The 12,283-nt window shown below is 44.0% G+C and overlaps 2 protein-coding genes and 3 long non-coding RNA genes across 6 annotated transcripts in view; 3 read left to right on the top strand and 2 right to left on the bottom strand.

Annotated features, from left to right (window-relative positions):
* The window catches only part of arhgef17 (Rho guanine nucleotide exchange factor (GEF) 17), a 44,700-nt gene extending 42,533 nt beyond the window's left edge, over nucleotides 1-2,167 (bottom strand). Inside the window, exons 1-2 of one of the 2 annotated variants that reach the window (XM_029843794.1) lie at nucleotides 1,956-2,167; nucleotides 1-1,826 (exon numbers count right to left, since the gene is read on the bottom strand). The exon at nucleotides 1-1,826 is cut by the window's left edge and continues 3,061 nt beyond it. In XM_029843794.1, the coding sequence (XP_029699654.1) occupies nucleotides 1-1,826; nucleotides 1,956-2,135 (2,006 nt within the window). In that variant the 5' untranslated portion in view covers nucleotides 2,136-2,167. The other variant, XM_029843793.1, reaches the window with a different exon arrangement.
* LOC115251456 (uncharacterized) lies at nucleotides 1,376-4,136 on the top strand. Its single transcript, XR_003890010.1, has 2 exons — nucleotides 1,376-1,517; nucleotides 1,601-4,136. It is a non-coding gene; the product is annotated as an uncharacterized lncRNA (long non-coding RNA).
* p2ry6 (pyrimidinergic receptor P2Y6) lies at nucleotides 3,958-10,822 on the bottom strand. Its single transcript, XM_003977078.3, has 3 exons — nucleotides 10,655-10,822; nucleotides 5,813-6,228; nucleotides 3,958-5,681 (listed from the first exon to the last, which is right to left on the bottom strand). Exons 1-3 carry the CDS (start codon nucleotides 10,685-10,687, stop codon nucleotides 5,015-5,017), a joined length of 1,116 nt encoding a protein of 371 aa, XP_003977127.2. The 5' UTR covers nucleotides 10,688-10,822; the 3' UTR covers nucleotides 3,958-5,014.
* LOC115251457 (uncharacterized) lies at nucleotides 5,258-7,389 on the top strand. Its single transcript, XR_003890011.1, has 2 exons — nucleotides 5,258-5,394; nucleotides 6,389-7,389. It is a non-coding gene; the product is annotated as an uncharacterized lncRNA (long non-coding RNA).
* An 88-nt stretch (nucleotides 10,823-10,910) lies between the features above and the next one.
* LOC115251458 (uncharacterized) lies at nucleotides 10,911-11,495 on the top strand. The gene is made up of 3 exons (XR_003890012.1): nucleotides 10,911-11,095; nucleotides 11,191-11,265; nucleotides 11,385-11,495. It is a non-coding gene; the product is annotated as an uncharacterized lncRNA (long non-coding RNA).
* The last annotated feature ends 788 nt before the right edge of the window (nucleotides 11,496-12,283 follow it).

Genomic DNA, 12,283 nt, shown 5'->3' with positions numbered 1-12,283 from the left:
TTAAACGGGGGGATATTGACCTTTGAGACTCGTGACACACCAGGAAGAGTTGTGGAGACCGCAGGTGAGGACATGCTTTTGCATTGCTGCACCTTGGCTCTGTGACTGGCAGATTCTCTCACAGAATGGCTACGAGGTCTAGTCCCTGCATAGTCTCCTTTGTTCGGATGGTGATGTCGTTCAAGTTGCTCCATGGTCAAGGCTGTGTCACTGTCGCTGTCTTCTGATTCGCCATCATGATCATTAGAATCATCGCGGCCTGTTGCTAGAAAAGCTCCGCTGGCTTTTTTCTTCTTTCTCATCGACCGGCGTCGCACTGCCTCTCGGCTGTGGGGGCCTAAAGATCCAGGGTTGTCTTCCTCACTGCCTGAAGACCTGCTGAAACTCTTAGTACCCCAACAGCCATTTTTACTGCACAATATATAACCAGTTCTCTCTACAGTATTCCGTTCTACTGCACCGATGGAGAGAAAACAGTCCGAAGAAAGAGCTTTCAGAGTGGCCCCAACACCTTTGTTCCTTTTCCAGCTGTGCTCCTCCTCTTCATCTCCAGAACTCAACTTCCAACAAGGAATAAGGGAGGCAACTTTTGTGCTAGGTCTTGTTTCGATGGAGGGAGCTACCACTGAGGAGTAAGAGGTACTGGCTTTATCTGGAGCTGAAGCAGAGGAGGTGGGGGGGGAGGTGGTGGGGGCTAGTGCTGTAGAGGAGCTATGTGAGGAATGTAAACTATCCCTGGGCAGCCCGACCCCCTGCCTATCCTTTCCCTCCCTCACTGTTGCCTGCTGATGAGAGGAGCAAGAGGTGGTGGATAAGCTCTGCGACAGACTCAGAGACAAAGTAACAGGGGGTTGAAGGTCAGCGTGGGGGTCAGATGTCAATCCTGTGGTCCTCGGGGTCTTATGGGTAGCCTCAGAGCAAGGAATAAGAGATCTGCAGGGAGATTGGTTTATCTTGTTGGAGTGACTGCTCCCAGTAATAACATGACCACTGCTGCTGCAGCTCTGGAAAGAATCTGTGTCAGAAAGTCTCTTTTTATCTGAACTGTTTTCTGAATCTGCACTTGAATATAGCTGGTGCTCTTCTTTAGAATAAAAGTCAGCACCACAACAAAACTCCTCTACAGCAGCACCAATTTCTCTGCTTTGCGCTTCCACTATGCACTTGTTTTGCAAAGAGAGGCCCGGTGCGTTAGCAGAGCTGCAAGGTAAGAGTCTGTCTTTTTCACAGGAGAAAGGAGCACTTTCACCGGGGCTGAGCTTCTGCACAAGGCCCGGGTCGGCTGCTTTCAAATGCTCACAATCATCAGGTTTATTCTGCTGCGTGTCTTTGCTTTGTTTGGCATCAAAAATCTGCCTAATTTTAGTGACGCTGGGCCAATTGTCAGAGTTCAGTGGGGAAAAGTCATAGTGGTGTGTCGACAGATAACTTCTGTGGGATTTACACGCTCTACCAGCAATGTCCTCTTCCTCGTCTGTGCTCAAAGTCTTCCTGGAACTCAGGGGACATGCAGAAATGTGAGAATGATCTCTCTTACCAGAGTCGGCGCTGCCGTCGCTCGATAAACGCCTAAAAATCCGCTTCTCGTTTTTGTTTTCAGACTCGGAGCCCGAGTCGTCGCCACGGCCGAACTTTACTTTGATTCTTTTGCTTTGGGATTTTGCAGTTTTATGATCGCTGTCCTCGAAACTGCTGCTGTCTTCGTGGAATGATTTACGAGAGCCCTCTCCCCCGGAGCACCTGGTCCGGGGAAGTGTGCTGCTTCCCCGCGTCACTGGCGCGCCGTCCGCTGGTGGTGATCTGCGTGTCCCGGCGGAGCTGGCGAACTTCTCCGTAAGTTGGCGTATGGATGGAGAAAGAGAGGGAAAAGGCGTGGAGACAACTTTCTTTGGGTCTGCGGTTGGGAGAACTGCGGTGGTAGCAGAGATTTTGGAAACTTTTCTTGACACACTCACATTACGCGTCGCCCAGAACTCTTCTGCTCGGCCGGACTTCGTGGGAAGGGCGACGCCAGCTGCCTCCAAATCAACTGATTTCTTTTGTTGGGCTTCACCTCTGTTGGAACGCCAGGACTCCAACTTTTTGAAAGAGACGCTGCGATACACAGCCGCCTTCTTCCCCTCACTTTCTGCCATTGTTCATGCTTTGGACTTACAAATCCGAGCGCCTTCCGTGGTCCAATTCACCCTACAAGACACATTTCATATGAACAAAAAGACGGCATCTGTTCCAACATGGCGAGATTGACAAATAAAATAATCCAATGAAAAGTTGGCAGAATGTCCCTCAAAACTTACATGTTGATTCCCGAAACTGAATCCGCGCAGAAGAAAAGCGCTGCAGAATTTGGCCCCAAATATCCCAAACCCGTTCACAAACACAGATTTTCCATTGTTGTCTCTACCACTGCTTCCAAACCTGCGCCCATGATCAGGATAGCGCGCCTGAAGGGCCCGAGGCGTCATCACTATTCATTCTTTAAACTGTTTGTCGATTCCTTATTTTGGGATGATTTGCTTTTCCGTGAGTTATGTTCTATTTGTGTGTGTTAATGTCTGATAGGGAAGAGGGGTGGGCGGGACTAGGGGTGTAGGGGTTGACATGGCCCCTCGGGGATTGAGAGGAAAGCTTTTTCTTCTTTTTGATAAGAGAAGACAACCTCTGGTCTACATGTCATTAAAGTTGTCTCTTGGGGAGGGGGGGGGGGGGTGTCAAAGACGAGAGCACCGAGGGGCTTTTTAGGCAACAAACTGCACCACATCTGACGAGCACTTATTTCCACGTCCCAATGAAGCCATGAGCGCAAAATCTAACTGACAAAAGTCCAAAAAGACTCGAGAAAGAGAATCTTAATGATGCTGCGCTGCATTTTGAACTAAATCTAATTATCGCTCTGGAACTGCGGGTTGTAATATGGTGTTCACTTTACAGTTCAGTTGTCAATAGTTATTATTTTCTTCTTTTTTTTTTTGAGAAATAGCAATGAGATAATGTTTCCAAAGAGGGTGACCGCTTTAACTGCTGTTCCACCTAGACTGAAGCGCAGGTGTGGACCACAGCGCCGCCTTCAGGCTGACCTAGCAAATACTCTCTTGTTGCTTTGATCGACTTTTTTCTTTTATGATTTCACTTTAACTGGATATCACTTTTTTGCGTTTTTGATTTGATAATACGGTGGTTTCTAAATTCTTATGTCATGAAATATCATTGTTTCATGTGTTTTGAAGGGAAAGAGATTATCTTTTTTTGACAGCTGATACAAGACACCAAAAGGTTGCCAGCCTTTTTTATTGAGCTTTTCACATTTAATAACAGCATCCATTATATCTTCACAAACAACCAATGAAACTAAAACAAATGTAATTTAAAAAACACTTTTCTCAGCTGTATTGTTTTTGAAACAAAATAAAATCAATGAATACTGATTAGCACAAATGTGGTGGCAAAGATGATAGATGCCCCATCTCAGCCAGCTGGTGGAAGGTAAAAATAGCAATAGAAAATATTTTTTAGCTAAAATACATCACATATTTATGTAACAGGGTTAAAGATTCCACTTGCCTTCCATTGTTACTGCTCTCCATTATTTAACATTATTCTCCCATCATCTTTTTTATTCATCCTTATATTATCTTAATTGTTATTTATTTTCATTGTATTTTTTTATTAGATGTTAATCTGTTGGGTTTCCATTCGGTAGTCTATGGTCCACTGGGGCATTGGGTGTTTGTGGTGGCCCCTAATAGGACCCCTGTATATTGGGGGTGCAGCCCTCTTTCTGAGTCTGAGTCTGCTGTTCACTGTCTCCGTGGTAAGTCACACTACTGTGTGCCTCAGGGACATATTGTATTGTGGTTTCTCTGTGTGTTTAAAATATTATTTGTGTTAATCGCTTGTATAGTACTAAGATGGGGAGATTGTTGTGAGCAGTTTTGTTGGTTTTGTTTTATTAATTACACAAATTCTGTCTGTGTGTGTTTGCAAGCTAACCTCTTGTGAAAGTTGTGCATGTGGCTAACAGACAGACATGAGCTTTTTTTTTTAGTTTTGATTACTTTAAAAAAATCCTGACCGAGTACAGTTGCAACAGAGTAACCGTGGTCTGTTTTAACAGAAATAAAAGGATGAATGGGAAATTGGTGACTGTCTTCAATACACAATGCAAGAGCTGCCACATTTACATAAAGTTATTTAATGTACATGACACAAATATAGCTGCAACTGAATTTGATATTTAAAAATCTGTTTCATATTCAACTTGGTAAACAAAAGCTTCAAGAGCCATAGAAAGGGAAAAACAGAACAAAAACAGTGTGGCACATTTTCATGGAGTCAAAGATGAAAAAGCAAAGTAAACTTAATACAGCTACACATCTATGGAAGAGGAGGTTCAAACCGGTGTGTTCGTTATTTGACAATGAGAGTTATATATCAATAATTAGCATACACACAGACCATTTAATTCACAAAATTCTGATTCAGCAAAATGCATTTATAATATTTTCACATTATTATGTCTTCACTTCACAACTTCTGTTTCAAATACTTAAGTAAAACTGTTGTAGATGACTCCACTTCCGTTCATGCTTTTATTTGTTCATAATCATTTAGCAAACATAATCATGACAAACTTGAATTAATAGACATTATTTGTAGGAAGAGGATTCAAAGAGCGACGTAAGAAAATGGTTCATTGATCTATTTATGGCTGGTCAGTGGGTCAGAAACTGATAGGAGGAATGACAGCAGCATACGCTCACCTCACTACGAGGTTAAACCGCAAACACGAAGGCATTGTGTAGTTCTTCCGCACAGTTAGTGAATATTTACTGTTGTCAACTGAGCAGATAATAGGCAAAATTCTGATGTTTTGTTGATATATATGAGGGTTTTCACACAATATCCAGAATTCCTCCTACTGGTTTTGCAAGGCTTTCATTACTTGTCATATTTATTATATGTGAGGAGGAAAACCTTTTGAGGGGTTCCCACTGGTCCAGTGTGCTGTGTTGGCTCACACACTGGTGCCTTTGAGGGTGGTAACTCGCAGCACAAATCTTTTCGTGCTCTGGCGATAGCGTGGCTGGGTAAAGTAAAACAGGATTGGATCCAGAAAGCTGTTCATGCTGGCAAATGGCCTGGTGCTCTTGTAGATGACCGAGAAGAGGTTTTTTGTTTCGCAGGGTGTACCAGGAAAACTACGGACCACCAGGTACACAGTCTTGGTCAGGTGAAAGGGCAGGAAACTAATACAAAACACGGTTGCCACCACAATGATCATCCTTACTGCTTTGTTCCGTTTCTCCTTAGTTGCCATGGAGACACCCTGGTAGGAAACTGGGCGGCAAAGGATTTGAGCCATCCGACAGTAACACACCATGATGCCCAGAAAAGGTAACAGGAACCCCAGGCAGGTCAGGGCCATGCCGTAGGGATAGTAATCTACCGAGTGTGCGGGGGTGCTAAGGTCGTAGCATACTGTGCGGTTCCTCTGGACTCCCGTTGCAGCGAAGTGAAAAGTCGGTGCACACAGGGCAATGACAAGCAGCCACACCCCTCCACAGACACGCCAAGCCATTTTACGCCCGCCTTTCTTGTGCCACATTGCCAGAGGATGGCAAACACCAACATATCGCTGCACACTGATGCAGGTGAGGAAGAGGATACTGCCATGCAGGTTACTGTGAGCAAATCAAATAGACAATGTACAGTTTTTAAGAATATGAATATACAGCACGTGTAATTATTATTAAAATATATTTGGAGTTAATGGTTAAAATAAACAGACTAAATAAAAAGGCAAACATCTCACCTGTAGAACTGAAACCTGACCAGTTTACAAGTGAACTCCCCAAAGGGCCAGTAGTCACGGCTGCCGTAGTTGTAGACAAGCAAGGGGAGCGACATCACATACAGAAAATCAGCGATGGCCAAGTTGAGCATATAGATGTTGCTTCTGGAGAGGTTGGGCCGAGCCCTCCATATCTTCAGTATGACAACGGTGTTGAGAGGGAGCCCCAGCAGGCAGACCATGGTGTACACAGTGGGGAGCAGAATACGTTTGAAATCCTCCTTATATGTGCAGTTGCTGTTGGAGATGCCTTTAATGATATTGTGGGTGTTGGGGCCTGTAAAGGGTTCACTGCTTGCAAAGTCCAATGAGGTCAGGGAGATAACACCCTCTGTGAAGAAAGGGCTGAAATGAGCTGAGAGTGGCATCTTCGCGTTCTGGCAGAGACAGGGAGACATATGAGAATACCTTAATTCCAATAATATCTCTAGTTGTTTTTACATGTTAAGAATATGCTGTTTAGTTGCACTGGCTGATATAATTCTAATTGTATATCTCGCTTTTATATGTTTAACAACATTCTCTTTTAACCACCAGGGGACGCCAACAATTAGGCGCTGCTGGGATATGGACCCAGGATCTCCTGTTTACTAGGCAGTCACTTTGACCAACTAAGCCACAGCGCCACAAAGGGGCTGACCTTTGGAAAATTGGTGCCGGAACAGACTGCGGTGAATCAAACCCTTTACCATAATAACCCATCCTCTGTTAACATCCATCACATCTATTCCTCTTGAGGCAACGAATGGGGGAGTAAGTGTTGGACTGGATCCACTCCCCTTGTGGCCCTGCAACATTGTGAATCATGACATTTCGCAACTTCATCATCCCACCTCAGCTACAGAACACAAATGAGCACATGGATGTCTTGTGGCTTTTTAAAATTGTGTCTGTTCATGTCACCACCTAACTTTTATCCATTTCAGTCCCCAGTAGTAATTAAATCCCTTTGATAATCTGTTTCTTTTATGTGTTAGTTAATGTCGGCAGATAAAAAAAAATATCTTTCACAGGATTGGGCAGATCTATAATGTGTGAACAGCTCTGATGTGAATATTCTGGAACAGAGTTCCACCTGTGACTTGAAAAAATCAAACAGCAGTCCTGTGTATCCTTGATAATTTACCAGGAACTCCACCTTCAACCCCGGACTTGCCAAAGTCCAACGGCAGGCAGCTATTACGGGCAGCCTGCCAGCCCAGCCTGCCATTGTATCACACCCAGCCTTCGGGAATGAATTGTAGAAACACAGTGCTGCTTGGGATCAAAGCAAGAGGCCACATCACAACACCTCCATCAATAATGCTGAATTAGTGATGGTGGCGTTGCTACAAGACTGCACTCGCGTCATCATCAGTGCCAGACTTATCAATGGAAATCCAACTTTGAGAAACCAATACAAGAAAAAAGGAAAGCTAAAATAACCGCGCTACTGCAGATGACATCGGAAATGAAGTCAGCCTCGTTAAATCAATAATGAGCCTCGTTAAATCAATAATGTTCAATAAAAGACCTCGATGTTTTCCATCCGATTTAAATTAATGTCCAGAATTTTTTGATTAATTGAATTTTGATCCCTGCAGACATCCACGCATGGTCATGTTTCCAATTTTTAGATACTCTAGAGAAAAGAAATGTTCATTTCTCCCACTCTCGTGTGTGTGTGTGTGTGTGTGTGTGTGAGAAATTGAGTTATTCAATTTTTCTGCTCCACATCTGCAGAACAAGTACGGTAAGATGAGCTCCCACATATTTTTTTTACTTTGGTTATTAAAGGTCATAACAGAATTTTGGAAATCAGCCAGACAGCCCAACGCTGCACCTTTTTATTAGAATTGAAAATGAAACGTCATTAAGAGGTTTGCTGGCTGCGTTATATCTGTGTGAAGGAGCGCTTTTACTTCACTGTACCTTTAATATCTTACTTTTGGCACTTGTTCGGCACACTTGTGGCCGGGTACTTTCCTCTTCAGCTATTGTCAAAAGATTTACTGGAAATCAGGTATCACACCACCCACCACACCAGACAAGCTACGGCAGTGCCAAACATCCTATCATTCCCTCTCATAGCGTGATGCCGCACTGAGTCAGCAGGGTGACACAACAAAGTTTAAATGCTTTCCTCATTAAAGGTTAATGGCTGAGTAATAAAGTGTGGGGTTGTAGTCAGTAGATTCAGTATCAACATCATCGCCGTCAGAAAGAACTCAGGCAAACCCAAAAAGATCCATCATCCACGTAGACAATATCTGCGGCAGAGACAAACAACAATCAGCTTTTTGTTTTACCAAGCAGCCAAAGATCAGCTGCTCTGGCACAACAGAATCACCCTAATTAGAGAGAAGTAATGACCTCAACTAATGATGCAGGCTAATACAGCTAATCCATCATTGGTAGGAGACATTTTAAACCAATCAACTGCCACAAAAATAGCCACATGCTTATCATATCGTAGGAAGGAGAGTAATTACAGATGCCAGTCACCAGCCAGGACCCCCCTCAGCCATCTAAAACCTGCTGCAAACCAAAGAGCCATTGAGCACAGTCAGTTCTCATCCCTCCATCCTCTAAGCACTGATGTGCCTTCACAGCATGACTTCAATTCTGCATCTACGAGGAACACAAGCTGATAATGATAATAACAATCCGGTCCAGCCTGAACGGCCTCTCGGGGCTGTAGGTGGTGATAAGAAGCAGCTGTGTGTTGGTACAGAGCTGCCGTGCCTCGCAGCAAAGACATGCTGATGCATGCTGCTCTGTGGATCTGGGAAGGATTACAGCAGCTTCGTAGAGGCAGACAGGCAGCACTTCCCTTTTTTTCATGTGATTGTCACTCACAAGGGAAGTGAATGCAGCCTCGATGAAGCTCCGAGTCCACACTAAGCACCCACCTCCTAGAGCTCATCAGGGGCTACTGATGAAATACATGATATCTGGGTTCTAACCATGTCAGCAATTATCTATAAGAATAATTATCTGAATCAGCATCAATCTCTGACTCCTTGAGTTGTAGATTTACATCTGCAACTTAACAATTATACACAATAATGCTACGCCATAAGCAGGGTGGCACCATCACACCAGTCTGGTCCCACTCAAGGTTTCTTCCTGTTAACAGGGAGATTTTTCGTGCCATTGATGACTGAAACTGCTCACTCAGGTGTCTCAAGTGTCTGGAAACAACCGTGTTTGCAACAGAGGCTTTGTGAATCAAAATGAACCAAATTTATGTGTTTATTGTGTTTTCTTTGTTTAAAGTCAACACAGGAAGAATACACTCATGGAGCCAACTTCTACTTTTGTTAGATTTACTAGATTTAACAAGTAAAACCAATATTTATCACTACAACAGAACCAGGAGAAAGAATATTGACAGAAAAACACGTTTTCAGATGAAGGAAGAAGCTGATCAACAGCTTAACCAAGGAGGAGAGCAGCAGCAGCTCATTGTGGCTTGTCTTTTGTTTGTGGTGTGGATGCAAATGCTGCAGCAAAAAGAGGGGCCAAAGTGTTTCCCATAATTCCACCCTGGAGAAAATGCTGCAGCCATTTCTAATGGTTTCAAAGGCTAATTGCTGGAGTCAATCCACTAAATCAGAGCAGAAAACAGTGTGATGTTGGCAGCCTTGGCTGCTGCTGAACCATGAATCATTTAACTTTCATCTGCAAAATATTGATGATCAGTTTCTCTGTATCTACTTCATTGTTGCCGCCACTCAGACACATTAGACAGACATTAGGAAGCCCAGCAGGCAGGAATCCTCAGTAAAAACAAGTTCCAGAGCCAGGTTGTTACACATGAGGGCTCGTAGTTATGACCGCTGTTACACCAGGCAGATTCCCACCAGACCAGTTGACCTTAAAGACAGCTTGTTTTCAGCTGTTGTCTAACAGCCACAGTAAAAAATGTCTAAAAGGTCAAAAGCAGATCTGAAACAACTCAAAGGAAATAAACGACCAAAAAGTCATTGACTTTTGCAGTTCCTCCATCGTTCAAGCTGGGAATCATTGTCCAAGGGAGGGATTAAAAATCAGCACATCAGTGTTTGAAACATGCAGGAACTATTGGACTTTTTCAAACCTTTATCAAAGCATGTGATGGAGCCGACTGCAGACAACAGTTGGTGTCAAGTCCAATTAGTTTAGGTGATGCAAAGACCTTGAGGGAAAAGGATGGTTGGAAATTCTGCTATATTTCTGAACACCTCCCAAAAACTTTTTTAACCGGTTGTAAGAATTTCAAAGGGTGGACAAAGCACCGCCAAAGCATCAAATATGAGCATCAAACATGAGAGTTGTTATCATTTTTAAAATAAATATGCACATTTCCCATTTATTCGTTCCCATGGAAGGCTTCTGACTTACACACACTTCTGCTGCCCAGATAGGATCTGATATCCAGACAGATGTTTGGCCTGTGTGTGTGTGTGTGTGTGTATGTGTGTGTGTGCGTGTGTGTGTGTGTGTGAGTTCTCTCTGACAGCTGGAACAAGAAAGAGCTACTTATGATTACAACACATTTAACAGTAGGTAAATTAGGTAACAGTAAACAGAATCGGCATTATTGACTCTTTTATCTTGATATATATATGGGGTAAATCTGTGAGTAGCTTTGCATGCTGCTTGTATCCATGCAGTAAATGTCTGCATCTATGGTTTCTTCTGGACTTTCTGGCTCATTTAGCACCGCAGCACCGACTTCTTGTGCACACGCGCGTCACAATGAAGCTTCGATTCGTCCTCTCTCGCAGTAAAACATTGATCCATGTGGACATTTATTCCCGTTTTGATCCGTCAACTCACCTTGAAGGAGAGCAGAAGGACGCTCGTCAACATCCCATCACCATCATCAGCGGACCAGCAACCGTTAACGGAGCCTGGACTGGACACCGAGTGCGGGTTGAATTATACTTTCGAGTTCCTGCGCGCTCACGCACGGCCACGTGCGCGCGCCTGTCGCGGCAGCGTGCAGCTCTGTGAGACCTGTTGAGGAGGCGTTACCAACCCAGAGATGTTAGAGGGCATCATGGGAGCGCAGTAAGAGTCCCGTGTAAGTTGTGTTTCTGTAAAAACTGTTGATAATTGCTGTCGCCATCAGCTTACCTTAATGGGTCACAATAGTAGGTCAAACTCCTCATCATCTACACGCAAGCTAAATTATTGAGTTGCTTTTAATGGAGCAGAGACGAGAAGTCCATTACATTCAAGCCCAAAACAAGCTGAAGGACTAATGTTAAAGATAAGGTATGTAGGTAAATCAGAGGTTTCCACTGACTCCACCTATTAGGATTCAGTGTTTTTTGTTGGGATTTTCCTGGATCTTTTCCCTCTTGCCCCAGCTCTGAAACACCACTTCCCTGACCTGCAGCTCATCTGGGGTGGTTGGCTCGGCAGCTGTAAAGAGCTTGTTCATGGTAATGCTTGGCTCCCTCCACCTTCGTTTTTTGAGATTGTACTTTTGCTAGTCTGTCTTTCTAGTGATTTTTTTTCTTGCCTCACCTTTTTCTTGTTTGTTTTTTTTCTATTCCCGCAGCTCCCGGTTCACTGCTGCCCAGATCAGCCTCACTTGCCTGCACACTGCCCAGCGATTGTACCTTTACCTTTTTTTTAATCTCTTTGAGAATTAAGCCTCCTTACAATCAGGTTTGTCTGTGTCTCCATGTTTGGGTCCTGTTTCTGGCTTCATTTGATGTACCACCACCAGTCACACAGGAAACATTTGACATGATCCAGCTCTTGCTGATGGGGGACACAAACCTCAAAGGTGACCGTGTCTCTGGATGTTGCATGAGTTCTGTAGAAAAGCCAACAGTCCGTTTTGGAAATGTTGCCTTGTCCTCAGAAATTCCCTGCAGAGTTACTTACTGTTGCCTCTGATGCTAAAACTGGCACTTGTCAAGAAATCTCCAAGGTAGTTTTCTATGTCAACTGGACTGGGTTTCTTCTCTTAAAGACGTTTCACCCTCTATCCAGAAGGCTTCTTCAGTTCTGAAATCGCTGGGGAGACAGCTTGAAAATATATAGCCCCTGTGGACCATCTGCATGCTAATGATCTGGGTGGTCACCTGAGAGTCGTTAGCAGGGTCGTTGGCCGGGTCGTTCACCTAGTTTTAGTTTAGGTGTCTCCCCTTTGTCTGCTGGACCACATGGTGGTGAGTCACTGGGTCTCCTGGAATGGTGTGAATGTTTGTTTTGCTGTTGGAAGGAGTGGAGGACTGCATTGTATGTGGGTGATAGGAAGTGCCTCAGGCCACCACCTGAAGAAGCCTTCTGGATAGAAGGCGAAACGTCTTCAAGAGAAGAAACCCAGTCCAGTTGACATAGAAAATTACCTTGGATACAATGACCTGGATGATTGAGAATCTACACAGACATCAAGAAATCTGTTTCCCTTTACTGGAATTTAACTGTTATAAGAAACAGAGAACTCGG

The sequence above is a fragment of the Takifugu rubripes genome, chromosome 11 (genome assembly GCF_901000725.2).
Source record: "Takifugu rubripes chromosome 11, fTakRub1.2, whole genome shotgun sequence".
In the NCBI taxonomy this organism is placed as follows: Eukaryota; Metazoa; Chordata; class Actinopteri; order Tetraodontiformes; family Tetraodontidae; genus Takifugu; species Takifugu rubripes.
Note: the sequence above shows the minus strand (reverse complement) of the source record. Positions and strands in the feature narration are given on the sequence as shown.

What these genes read in the sequence shown, in the direction of transcription:
- p2ry6 (XM_003977078.3), bottom strand. Translation starts at nt 10,687, where the DNA reads ATGTTGACGAGCGTCCTTCTGCTCTCCTTCAAG. An exon ending in TCCTTCTGCTCTCCTTCAAG is followed by an intron (nt 6,229 to 10,654) that starts GTGAGTTGACGG and finishes TGTCTCTGCCAG; the next exon opens with AACGCGAAGATGCCACTCTC. An exon ending in GTCAGGTTTCAGTTCTACAG is followed by an intron (nt 5,682 to 5,812) that starts GTGAGATGTTTG and finishes ATTTGCTCACAG; the next exon opens with TAACCTGCATGGCAGTATCC.